The sequence below is a fragment of the Acipenser ruthenus genome, chromosome 21 (genome assembly GCF_902713425.1).
Source record: "Acipenser ruthenus chromosome 21, fAciRut3.2 maternal haplotype, whole genome shotgun sequence".
In the NCBI taxonomy this organism is placed as follows: Eukaryota; Metazoa; Chordata; class Actinopteri; order Acipenseriformes; family Acipenseridae; genus Acipenser; species Acipenser ruthenus.
In genome coordinates, this window is record NC_081209.1 from 30,207,705 (window position 1) to 30,220,009 (window position 12,305).

A 12,305-nucleotide genomic window follows, 5' to 3' on the forward strand; every position below is an offset into this window, starting at 1 on the left:
TATTCAGCGCTACCCAGTGAATACCTGTTTTTTTTTACAAGATCTAATTTTGTAATGTATCTGGGCATTCATTTTAATCTATCGACTGAATGATTGGGTGAATGGCACTGTTCCAAATGATGCCACGTTTCTGAGCAGATACGGTGCTTGATCTAAGGTCATTAATTACCTGTATTCATCAAATTAATTTAGTTTTTTTTTTTAAATGCTTTGATGTTATTGCAGCCTAGCATGATCCTAGATAAATGCATTTGTAAGAAATGAAAACTTTGGGTACAAACAAAGAGCTAGCAGACACTGTTATGGGTGACCTGTATTACTGACAGGAGCTGCAATTGAGAAAGACACTCGGATGAGAGTGGATCACAAGCACACCTGACTGAGTTTAAGTCAGGGTGACTGTAGCTCACTCCTGACAGGCAGAGGTGGCAGTTGCGATGGAAAGGCCTCTGGTGATGCAGCTGATCCTGAGTGGGCAGCTCTGAGAGCACTATCAGTCTCGCTCACACAGCAAACAGGTATGACATGCCCCAGTGTTCATTACAGCTGCACCAGGCTGAAGAAACGGATTGTTAATTATATGATAAGAAGAATCTCTCTGCCATTCTCTTTCGTTGGGATGCAAAAATCCTGTTTTATTTAGTTTATCGCGACACAGTACAGTTTGGATAAACAAATGACTCACAGGGTCCGTAGCGACAGCAACCTGGAACAAAAGCAGCACATGGCTGACATTTTAAATTATTAAACTACAGGATCTTTAAAAAAAAGCAATGACCAAAACAGTCTGAATTGCCTTGCAGTGTTATGGAAATGATTCATTTTCACCTTGACTATGTACAGTATTGAATTACTGTAATGAGCTAATGTGGACATAGACAGAGACGTCTTTCATTACAAAATCCTGTCAAATAAAAGTTAGATTAAGGTAGCTAAGGAACTGAAATGGCCTTTACATTTAAAAGAACAGATAATCCCATGATGACAAAATGAACCAAAGCATCCATTTGACATTTTACATACAATCAACTCAAATAAGAGAATAGTGAATTGGTTTGCTTCATTTTTACAAATGTGAATGCATTAACCATGCTTAACCATCATTTTACATGCTTGCCTGTGCTTTGCCGCGCTGGCATGAGTTTTACCAAGCTTATACTATGCTTTCAACCATTGGTAAACCATGGCAGTAAATCGTTTTCAATTGCTATTCCGTGTGTGTTTATCAGCACCCCCTCACCAGCATATCATCCTCTATCTAGCCCTGTCAAGAACAGGAGCAGCGTGACAGACACTTCGAAGGTCGAGTCTCAGTGCGCAGCTTGAATATGTCAGCTAACAGTTTAAATAACAGCTTTCAAAGTCAAGGACTCTGAAGCGCTGGGGGCTCACAACAGCAACCATTTCTAAAAGCATTTGGTAACTACTGCATTCCATTGCTCAGCTCGGCTCAGCGTGATTCAGCAAATTGATGCCTCAGCATCTGCTTTAAGAACATAAGAACATAAGAAAGTTTACAAACGAGAGGAGGCCATTCAGCCCATCTTGCTCGTTTGGTTGTTAGTAGCTTATTGATCCCAGAATCTCATCAAGCAGCTTCTTGAAGGATCCCAGGGTGTCAGCTTCAACAACATTACTGGGGAGTTGGTTCCAGACCCTCACAATTCTCTGTGTAAAAAAGTGCCTCCTATTTTCTGTTCTGAATGCCCCTTTATCTAATCTCCATTTATGACCGCTGGTCCTTTTTTCTTTTTTCAAGTCAAAGAAGTCCCCCGGGTTGACATTGTCTATACCTTTTAGGATTTTGAATGTTTGAATCAGATCGCCGCGTAGTCTTCTTTGTTCAAGACTGAATAGATTCAATTCTTTTAGCCTGTCTGCATACGACATGCCTTTTAAACCCGGGATAATTCTGGTTGCTCTTCTTTGCACTCTTTCTAGAGCAGCAATATCCTTTTTGTAACGAGGTGACCAGAACTGAACACAATATTCTAGGTGAGGTCTTACTAATGCATTGTAGAGTTTTAACATTACTTCCCTTGATTTAAATTCAACACTTCTCACAATATATCCAAGCATCTTGTTAGCCTTTTTTATAGCTTCCCCACATTGTCTAGATGAAGACATTTCTGAGTCAACATTATTTTATTTCCTAATAGTCCCCGTTAAAGCATCCACACCTTTTACCTGTAGCTTCATTTGTTCAAAAGTTATCATTAGAGTGGCAATTGAGTTTGGGACTGGCGCTTTCTTCAGTGTACTGATTAAAAGCGTCTGTGTCCCTCCCTGCGACAGCTACGTGTAAATAACACCCATCATTGTGTTCACGAAAATCAACAGACATCAGATGATTTCAGATACTGAGAACTTTGCAACCAGGCCTACAGAAGTTGCATGAAGTTTTTCACAGCTAGATCATTCCTTTAGACAGCATGCATGTATTTCTGCTTTCTGCAAGTGAAATGAAAAAAAATAATCATTGCACAATTTATGACACCCTGAACACATACTATACTTACTAACAACCTAAATAAGCATAATAAAAATCCATGCAGGAAACAGAAGTGTCAGCTTCACCATCCTGTGCTGTGTGGAACTGGATCCACAGATCAAGAGTGCCGTACTCTACACACGTCCAGGTGACTTACTCCATCTGCCACTTTCAGAGCTGTGAGATCTGAAAGGGAATGCAGCCAGCACAGGTAATGGATAGGATTGGATGTGTTTACTAACCCCCTTGGACCCAGCACTGTAATGTCCTACCTATTTCATATGAGTTGGATACATTTCTATTGATCTGTTCTGCTACACTTTCCATAAAATGCTTTAAGATTTCACTTCTGTGAGGTATTGAGTGTTACTTTAGCAATTCTCTTTGTAAACGGTCTTGCTTGTAAACTACAATACATCTTGTTTCTGAACCGCAGTTTGATACACTCCTTCACACTGACAGCAGTCGTGTATAATGCATCCTGAGGGAATTTCCTGCATGTGACAGGGTTAAAAATAACCTTCCTCGGTTCAGAAGCATGACGGCTTGCATGAGTTGGTCTCAAACCGTTCCCCAGCAAGCAAGGAAATTCAAAGAATTTCCTTGCCGGAAAAATGAATGGCAGAGTGTGCTCCCAACACCCACAGCAAACTGAAGAAATAACTGCAGCTGAAAAAACAAATTGGCCTGTCGTTTTATTATTGCTATCCCTAAATACTACCTGCAGAGCTGCATTTGTAAATACACTGTAAAACAACAAGTCAATTATAAATCAAGCATGGCCTCACCCAAGCAAGTTCCAGTGTGGCTGGCCTTTGTCCTCCAGGAGCCTGTAGCTTGCTGACATCCGCTCTCAAGCTCATGGGTGTAAAGAGGTGATTGGCTTGGTGGTGGGATCAGGGGACCTTCAATTCTCCTGAGATGTGGGAGGGAGCCTTGAGGGACCAGGTAACCCACTCTTCAACGATAAACAGAACCATGACACAAAGATGAATGAATGAGCTGAGAAAACAATGAGCAAAGCTGAATGAAAACATGCATGTGGAAAAGCTTAATGAAAACATGCTTGTGGAAAAGCTGAATCCCTTATAGCTCTGTATCCATCCAAATAATCAACTTCGAAGAAAACCTTCCTTGTTAAAAACAAAGACAGTATCACTCATTCTTGGACCTGAAAGGTGTTGAATGGATGCTTCATTTGTGTTGATAATTAGTTTGGGGTTATCATTTTCTAGTCGTTGAAGTGGGGGTACTTTTTTTAAAGGCACTATTTTAGTTTTCCTTTTTATTTGAATATAAACAGGTTTGTGTATATTATTTAAACACTAACACACAATACCATACATGTGTTAACATGTTAGTAATCTTATTGTTCAGAGTTAGCAGGCTGAACAAGTGGTAAGAGAATCACATTTTAACACTGTCATTATTTTTGCCAAAGGTTACTTGAAGGCTAACTACTGGACTTAGCAGTTTTAATCTTGTAATGTCACGATTGTAGCTGTCAAGTGAAACACAAATGTATTCTGGAAATAAGCATAGACATTTAAAAAAAAAAAAAAAAGAAACTAGATATTTAATGTTAGGCCATGCTGATTACTAATGGTAATTTATTCAACATTTCAGAATTTAGTGACTTCAGTCAAATTAATATTATGATTCAACTTGACAGTAAATTAAATTACCATTTTACATACTGGCTTGGGTAAATTAATGTTTTTAACACTATATAATTTAAACATCATTAAATATCAGTTTTTCCCTTTGATTACCCATCTCAGAGGTTAGATCACTGCACAGCACTGTACAAATGTATTAGAACACCCCATTGCTTCTGTTGTTTTGATTTGTTGTGCATATGAAATCAAACCACTGGAACTGAAAATCTTGGAATATTGTCTCTGTCCGTTACATTTTACGATCCCATTACAATACTCTAGAAAGAGAGTTTTTTTTTTTTTTTTCATGAATGTAATGATGAAACTGATGACGCCACCAGCAGCCAGTTAGTGAATGGGTTTGAGATGTTCTCAATCACGTGCTATCCCGCAATGAGCCACACTGCAGTTAAAACCTTGGATTCAATTGGGAGTCCTCACGACTGACTTCATCAACACCTTTGCGGCGCTGGATTTATATGGACGTTATAAAAAACTGGAACACCGCATTCTGAAGAAGCAGAGTGAGTAGCAGAGCTCTGCGGGGGAGAAATGGGAATCTGATGCATAATCAAACACAAGAGTGGTAGACAGCTTTCTGAAGATTTTCATTAGCGTACAGCATGCAGTTTTTTTGTTTTTTTTTATAGAGAGACAGTTTTGAAAAGTCTTACATTCTCCACAGCTAGAAAGCAGCACTGGCGAAGTAGACAGCGCATCTGTTCAGCCGGCGGTACTAAATTGAAAACTATGCACACACATCGATCAGTTACAAGATGAATCCCTACAAACAACACCGAGACAAGTCGTCCAGAATGGAAGATACTACTTTGTTTTATTACTACAGAACCAACCGCTATTAAAGGTGTCTTTTCTCATGCAATAAGGTGATTAGTTTTCTCCATGCTGTAGAACTGTTGATTTACAAGACGTGCCTTTGAAATGCAGAATTTCAGATATTATTTGTACAGCAGAAAAAGAAGGGTGAAGTAACTGTACATATAGGGTTCATGAGGTTGTTCAGCTGTCCGGAGTCCGAGACACGAATAAGGGCTGAAACTTGCAGCTCGTTTTCACGGTTAATTCAACTGTTTTATTCACGAACCGAACCGGAAAGCACAACGACGTCTTTTACTTCCAATCATAGTGTGCTTTCCTTTGAGGTGACTTTGCTGAGGTAAGGTAAGGGAGGGTTACAATAAGGACAGAAAGTAAATAGAACATTAGAAAATGTGTTGATGTTAAAAGCAAGTCTGTTTAGAAATGTCCTTTCAACACCATATACGTAATAGTATGAATGCATGCATGTATGTTTGCATGCATGTGTGAATGTATTGGATGCAAAACGACGTAAGCTGCCACACAGGTGCAGCCCCTCTGGTTGCAGGTTAATTAATGTTTTATTGTATTTGTAAATTTTTTTTTTTTTAAAAAGATGCTTACATAATGTTACTTTTGAACCAGCAATTAGAACAGGTCAATAGCCTGGAGGATGCCGCATCATTTATTAATTGTATTATTTTTTTTCTCTTTCTTGAAGGTGAGTGCCAGATCCACCCTTTGCCCAACCAACATTAATGAATTTGTCCATGTATTGAGCTGTCAGACATTCTGCAACACATTTCGGTTGAACTAATCCGGACAAACAAGAGCGGGTCATCCCCATATACACCTCAGATATGAATCTTTCCGACAACCTCTACAAAAATGACAACGCCGAGGTCTATCGGTCTGTTGTGGTCCAGCAGAACTTGACCAAGTACCCGAACTCTTGGACCCAGTATAGCAACGGCAGTGCAGATCAGCTTCCAACTTTCTCCACCGCGGCCAAGACAAGGGTCGCCATTACCTGCGTTATATTCCTAGTGTCCGCTTTCTGCAACCTGGCCGTCCTGTGGTCGGCCAGCACCAACAACAAAAGGAAGTCGCACGTGAGAATACTTATAATAAACCTGACAGCGGCGGATCTCTTGGTCACTTTTGTTGTCATGCCTCTGGATGCCATCTGGAATGTCACAGTTCAGTGGCTCGCGGGGGACGTTGCTTGCAGGATCCTTATGTTTCTGAAACTCGTGGCTATGTACGCCTGTGCGTTCGTGACTGTGGTCATTAGCTTAGACAGGCAGTCTGCAATCCTCAACCCACTGGCCATCAACGAAGCGAAGAAGAAAAACAAAATGATGCTCTCCGTGGCTTGGACCATGAGCGTGTTGCTGTCAGTTCCGCAGGTAAATTACCCCCGTACTGTATTTCATTAGCTAGTAATCACAGATAATTTACAAATATGTTTTTTGAGAACATCCAACTGTGTCCTTTAACATAGTAATACACTGAAGCCTATGAGCAAATCACCATTAAACAAATTGGACAACAGGTCCCATAAGTTGATTTAAAAGGGAAGTGTGACACATTCTGTCAGTAAAGAAAGCACATTTGACACAAAATACACCTAAATATAACGGAAAACTAACCAGCGCAGTTATCACTGCAAGGTAATGTGGACTGCTAGTCAAACGCAACATTCATGCTTCCTGCTTTGTAATTACAACATAATGGGGTCCGTAGTACAGTACTGTACTCTCAGCCATCAGACACCTGTGTTTATTCATTAAAAAAAAAACAATTAGCTGTTACATAATGAGTTGTCAACCATTTCACTATTAAGTTCCGCTATTTAACATGCAATAAAATGCATTTATCAGAACACAAGTATAGCTCTGTGCCTGAGGGAACGGGACTATTGGACTGGGGGAGTCGAGGTTAGAGTCTAGGTGAGCTGGAATCATGTGAAGAAGCCCTCTCAGTGCCTGCTGCCCCACTGGTGCCAGTGCTAATGCCCCTCTCTGCAGAGTCTGACATACCAACACACAAAATACCTTGGAAGCAAAGCCTTGAAAATGCAACAGAATTAAACACCTCACTGAGGCGCCTAATAGTAATGCCACCCTCTCTTCCTCTAGTCAGGTTTAGCAAGCCTTACGTGTTGATTTTGGTTCATTGTTGTTAAAACTGGGGAGGAGGCAGCCATGTTCTTGGACCATGGCCCAACAGAGCTGAAGAGGTGGGAGAAGAATTGAACGGTTAAAACTGATCTGTTGAGAAAAGCACTAAAATACATCCCCAGACTTGAGCAAAAAATAAAGGCTGGTTCATGTTGTGACACATCATCTAATAGCCCTGATAAACCTAAAGGAGGTCATAAGCATAACAGATATGGGAGTCAGTTACTTCTGACAATGTCAGTGTAAGTTAAGGAAGTATTTAGTTACCTAGTAAGATTACATTTGAACATCTGCGTGACTCATCTACTAGCTGAGAAACCATAGTGTGTAAGAACTCATGGGCACCCCTGCATGTTGGATACACGGCTATACAATGAGCCATCTGCTTCTGCAGCACAGACGTTCCTAAGGATTGTGCTGAGCCATCAGTGTATGAAACTTATTGAATGCAATGTGCTGCTAAGGTGTTCTCATTCATTAGTCACTGGGGATGTATCACATCTGTTTTGAGCAGGGATATGAACTTGCTGATCAGGTATTGATGTTCTTCAGGGACATGCTGCATGCTACAGTATTAATAAATCATTGCTGCTCCAGATCATCCCACTGGGAAATGCTGTGTTATTAAGCGTGTGCTTGTGCCATGGTTTTGTTTTTCAGATGTTCATATTTCACACCGTTACTATCACCGTACCGCAGAACTTCACCCAGTGCACCACCAGGGGGAGCTTCGAGGAGCAATGGCAGGAGACCACGTATAACATGTTCACCTTTGCGTGCCTCTTCCTCTTACCGCTGGTCATCATGATCTTGTGCTACTCCAGGATCCTCATTGAGATATCAAAACAAATGACCAAGGGAAACAGTAAGTGCACTTCCAACATGTCTTATTTCTACAAACAATGACTTCAAGTTATATCACATTATAGAAACGATTGCAGTAGATTCATTGGCTGACATATATATGAATCTAGTTCAAGTATATATTATAACTTCCTTATAACATTGAATAAACACAGATGATTCCAAAAGTGTATTATGATTCAGTGTTATTATTTCTAATCATAATCTGTAACTATTAATAACATAATTAATAAAATGCTTCTAGAATGTATATAATCCACTTGTGCATATATACACACACCACATCCTAAAACTAAAGTGCTATACCAGCAGTTCTCTGCTTCTGGCAGATAGGTTAAAGTTGTTTTTCAGTCCAACCAGAAAACTGTGCAAGCAATTTATTGCCTCTGTAGATTACCTTTAATCAATACTACCCCAAGAAAACCACCTGTAGGTATTGAAATACATGGTGAAGACTACTGACAATGACCTAACATCAGCCCACTTGTGCAAGTTAAAGAGATAAAGAGACAGAGCTGTTGTTTTTGTTTCAGTATCTTCGAAGGAAGTGCACTTGAGGCGATCAAAGAACAACATACCAAAGGCGCGAATGAGAACTCTGAAAATGAGCATCGTCATCGTGACTTCCTTCATTGTCTGCTGGACCCCTTATTACCTTCTTGGGCTATGGTACTGGTTTTCCCCTGATGTGCTGGAGGAAACCGTCTCCCAGTCCCTGAGCCACATGCTGTTTCTATTCGGGCTGTTCAGCACTTGCCTGGACCCCATCACCTACGGGCTCTTCACCATCCATTTCACCAGCCTCAAACGCTACTGCTGCAGCACCAACATCACGGCGGAGTCGGAAGCCAATTCCACCAAGACCGGCTCCTTCAGGTGCTCAGCTGCATCGCTCCGCATGAAGAGGCTCACTGTGGATGCTCACGAGATGCAAGGGAGTAGCGGTGCTAGGAACAAGCCGGAGAGAAAGACTCGCTACTACAGCAACGGCAACAGCTATCTCGCTGTCTACAAGGAAGGGACCAATGACAGGACTCATTCATGATGTGAGATCAAACCAATGCAGGATGGAAGAAAGGCTGCACTTTCTGCTCGAGTGCTTTGAGAAGAAAGAGGTTGGACAAGCACCCCCCATGGGCACCCTGGACTGATTACCCTCCTGATTCCTCCAGGGATGTTTGAGATGGAAATCTGTAGGAAAGTCTGATCTCCAGATTGGCCTGTGAAGCAATTACTATGGAGGATGCTTCTCATGAAAAAGCAGTCCTTTTTTGCAGCCCCTGCCAACTAAGCACCTACAATCAGTCCTCTGTCAAAGTCCCTTGCAACAGGGAGATGCAGATTGTGTATATTCCACAATACTCTGCCTTTCAGTGAGTCCATCTGTATAAGAAGTTAATGAGGTACTGTATGTGAAGGGTAGTCCATTTACACACAAGTGCACACTGCATATCACAGGTGTTTATAATAGGTCCACACCCTACATGTGTAATCATCCTGGGGATTTGAAACACTTAATCAGGTCCATTCTTTATGCCTTTGTCGTGATTTTCTGTTATAACTACGGGTCAGCTCGATGGAATGGTGGTGGACTGACAGACAGATGGACAGGACGGACAAATGGATATTATCAGCTCACAAGGGTCCCCATTTTTTGAATGAGGTCCCAAAGCAGGACCAACCCTGACATTATTTAAAAAAAACACCATAAGAACACTATTGATTCAAATGGCTGCTGTACCATATTAAGATCTGTTGCTATATATACAACAACCGAATAGATGTTTACTTTGTGTTTCTTATGTTCTTACCATAGTGTCAGTTTATATCTACCTCAAATCACACAAAAATGCCTCAGAAACTCACTATCACCAACAGTACATCGATCCTAGCCAGCCTCCCTGAATCTTTTTCAAAGGTAAGAAGTTCTGTGATGCAATTAATCATCTCAGGGAACCCCTGCATATTTGATAAGGCTTCTTTCTCATGCATTTTTTTGTTTGAAAATGTGCATATATGATTCTGCACACCTTTACATTTTGCTGCTGTTGTTGTCACAAAAACGCTAACACATTAGCCAACAAACTAAAAACTAGTTGTATTATATTTTTAACAAAGATCAACAAGGGAATTAGACTGTAAAATAATAGATAGACATCTTAAAAAAACAAAACTTTTTAAAAATGTGATTAAAAACAAAGAGGTATCTATATACACAAAGCTATAAGGACTGTTTTAGTTTTTTTAAAGGGACGTTTTCAGTGTGCAGTACAATAAGACACTGTAATCTAAGATAATGTTTACAAGCACGCTTCAAAAAACTGTCCTTAAAAAAAAACATTCTTTAAAATGGTCCTTAAAAATGTGGTGAATAGGGACCAGCAAGTTTGAAGTGCTTTAATTCTTGAAAACAAGAGCTGCTTCGCTTTTGTTAAAGTGATCAATGTTCTGCATTTATATCTGGAATCAAATACCTAGTACAGTACTGTGCAACGCAATAGCTTACCACTGCCATATTTACATTACAATGACATACAATCACTATGTTTTTGTCATAGAGAGAAATTTCTATAGCCGTCATCAAGTAAAAATGTTGCATATATTTTAAAGACATTTGTCTTTTGTTACCAATAATAAACAGCTAAAGTAAGATGCCATGTGTAGGGAACAGTATGGTAATTGTGTTTGTGGATGGGAGTTTTAATTCCTTATCTTGATTATTCCAAATTGTTCTGCTGGTGGAATAACATGTTTATATCTAATGCCCTGTTCACGCAACCAAAGCAATGCTCGCTCCTCACGTGTTCAGAATTCGATTTCCGGGAATGACGGCTGTGTGTTTTCAACCTGTCTCCGATGATACTTCTGATACATGTTTTCAGTAAACATGCACTCACTTTTCAGGAAAAAAAGCACATTAAAATCCTGCCTTCAACAAAATGTCTTAAAGCGTTCAATCAGAATCAATAACTCAAGCTTTTACGAGAGAAAATGCGTTATTCTCTGGAGTGTTACTTCTGCTGGTCTGAAGGGTTACATTTTTAAGAAAAGTCTGCAATCATAAAATGATCATTTTATTACAGAAGTGTGCTGTTTAAGAGTAATGAAATACTGGTGTTGTGGTTAATGTAAGATATGTCAATGCTAACTTGTGGGTGTTATTAAAAGGGCGTCTGCTAAGAAATAAATAATAATAATAATATTAAAAGGGTATCAAACAGATGTCAATATATAGTTCCTTGGTGCTGTCGATCTTGTAGGTAATTAAAATTGTTTTTAATGCTGCATGTTTCTTTATATGTGTTATATTTGTTAAAATCGTGAAAATTCATATTTGACAGCAACGGAGTAGAATACATCAGATTAAGTAGAACAAAAAGCGTTATTTTCAGTTAAAACGTAATGATGTAAGTGATGAATTCATGTAAAGAATGTCTTTTTTAAAAATGATTAAGATGGAAATGTGTATGTTAAAAAATAAAGCTCAGCCTTTACTTTGCATTTGAAAGTGGTTTTAGTTGTGCGAAGCTAACATAACTGGACATTGTAAATTGGGGAGAAAAATGTGATTAAAATATAAAAAATACACATTATTCATATTAAATGTGGGAGCAGTCACATTGAGACCTGCATTGTATGAAAGCCACCAGCCTCACTAAATAGTCCATAAAAAAACAAAGGTAACACGTGACATAAAATGTCTCTAATTACTGTGTATTTACATTGTAGTTACTTAGTAAATACATGTGTACTTACACACAATTACAATGTTATTATGCATAGTTACATTATACTTCATGTGTCATTTTTTTGCACAATCTATCACCCTAACCTTCTTTCTCTCTAGATATAGACAGTAGCATACGACAGTTACAGCTCTATGTATTTAATTGCTCTCTGCTTTCCTGTCAGGCTGGCTGGACTATTGATTCCTGTATTTTTTTTTGTTTTTTGCCCACTCAGCTGTTCTAACTGGAGAAAATGAGTCCACCAGGGTTTGTGCTGATAAATGAATGCCTGCTCATTATATTACATTCACGTGGCTGGACCTCTGCATCTCCCCTCTGCTTTGCGCATTTCAATTCTTAAAGTGTTTACCTGATGCATCTGATACAGAGCTCAGTCTGTGAACCTGGCATGCTGGCAGGGGAGCTGTTATATTTTTAAGCAGATAAACCCCTGTAGAGATTTAAACCAAAATTAATCAACACACTGCTCATCTGACCACATACCCGAAATAACTATTATTCAGCAGGATTCAGAGACTGTGGCTGGTAATGTTAATTTCAG

At 39.6% G+C, this 12,305-nt stretch overlaps 1 protein-coding gene across 3 annotated transcripts; it reads left to right on the forward strand.

Moving 5' to 3' along the window:
* The first annotated feature begins 4,591 nt into the window (after positions 1 to 4,591).
* LOC117428348 (gonadotropin-releasing hormone II receptor-like) lies at positions 4,592 to 11,566 on the forward strand. Of its 3 annotated transcripts, none has more exons than XM_058995534.1 (4): positions 4,592 to 5,036; positions 5,690 to 6,377; positions 7,812 to 8,016; positions 8,549 to 11,566. In XM_058995534.1, the coding sequence occupies exons 2-4, from the start codon at positions 5,829 to 5,831 to the stop codon at positions 9,058 to 9,060; spliced, it is 1,266 nt and encodes a 421-aa protein (XP_058851517.1). In that variant the 5' UTR covers positions 4,592 to 5,036; positions 5,690 to 5,828; the 3' UTR covers positions 9,061 to 11,566. The 3 variants fall into 3 exon arrangements, with proteins under 3 accessions (XP_058851517.1, XP_033903121.1, XP_058851518.1); XM_034047230.3 differs by having other exon boundaries at positions 4,592 to 4,673; XM_058995535.1 differs by lacking the exon at positions 4,592 to 5,036 and adding an exon at positions 5,072 to 5,326.
* Positions 11,567 to 12,305: the final 739 nt, after the last annotated feature.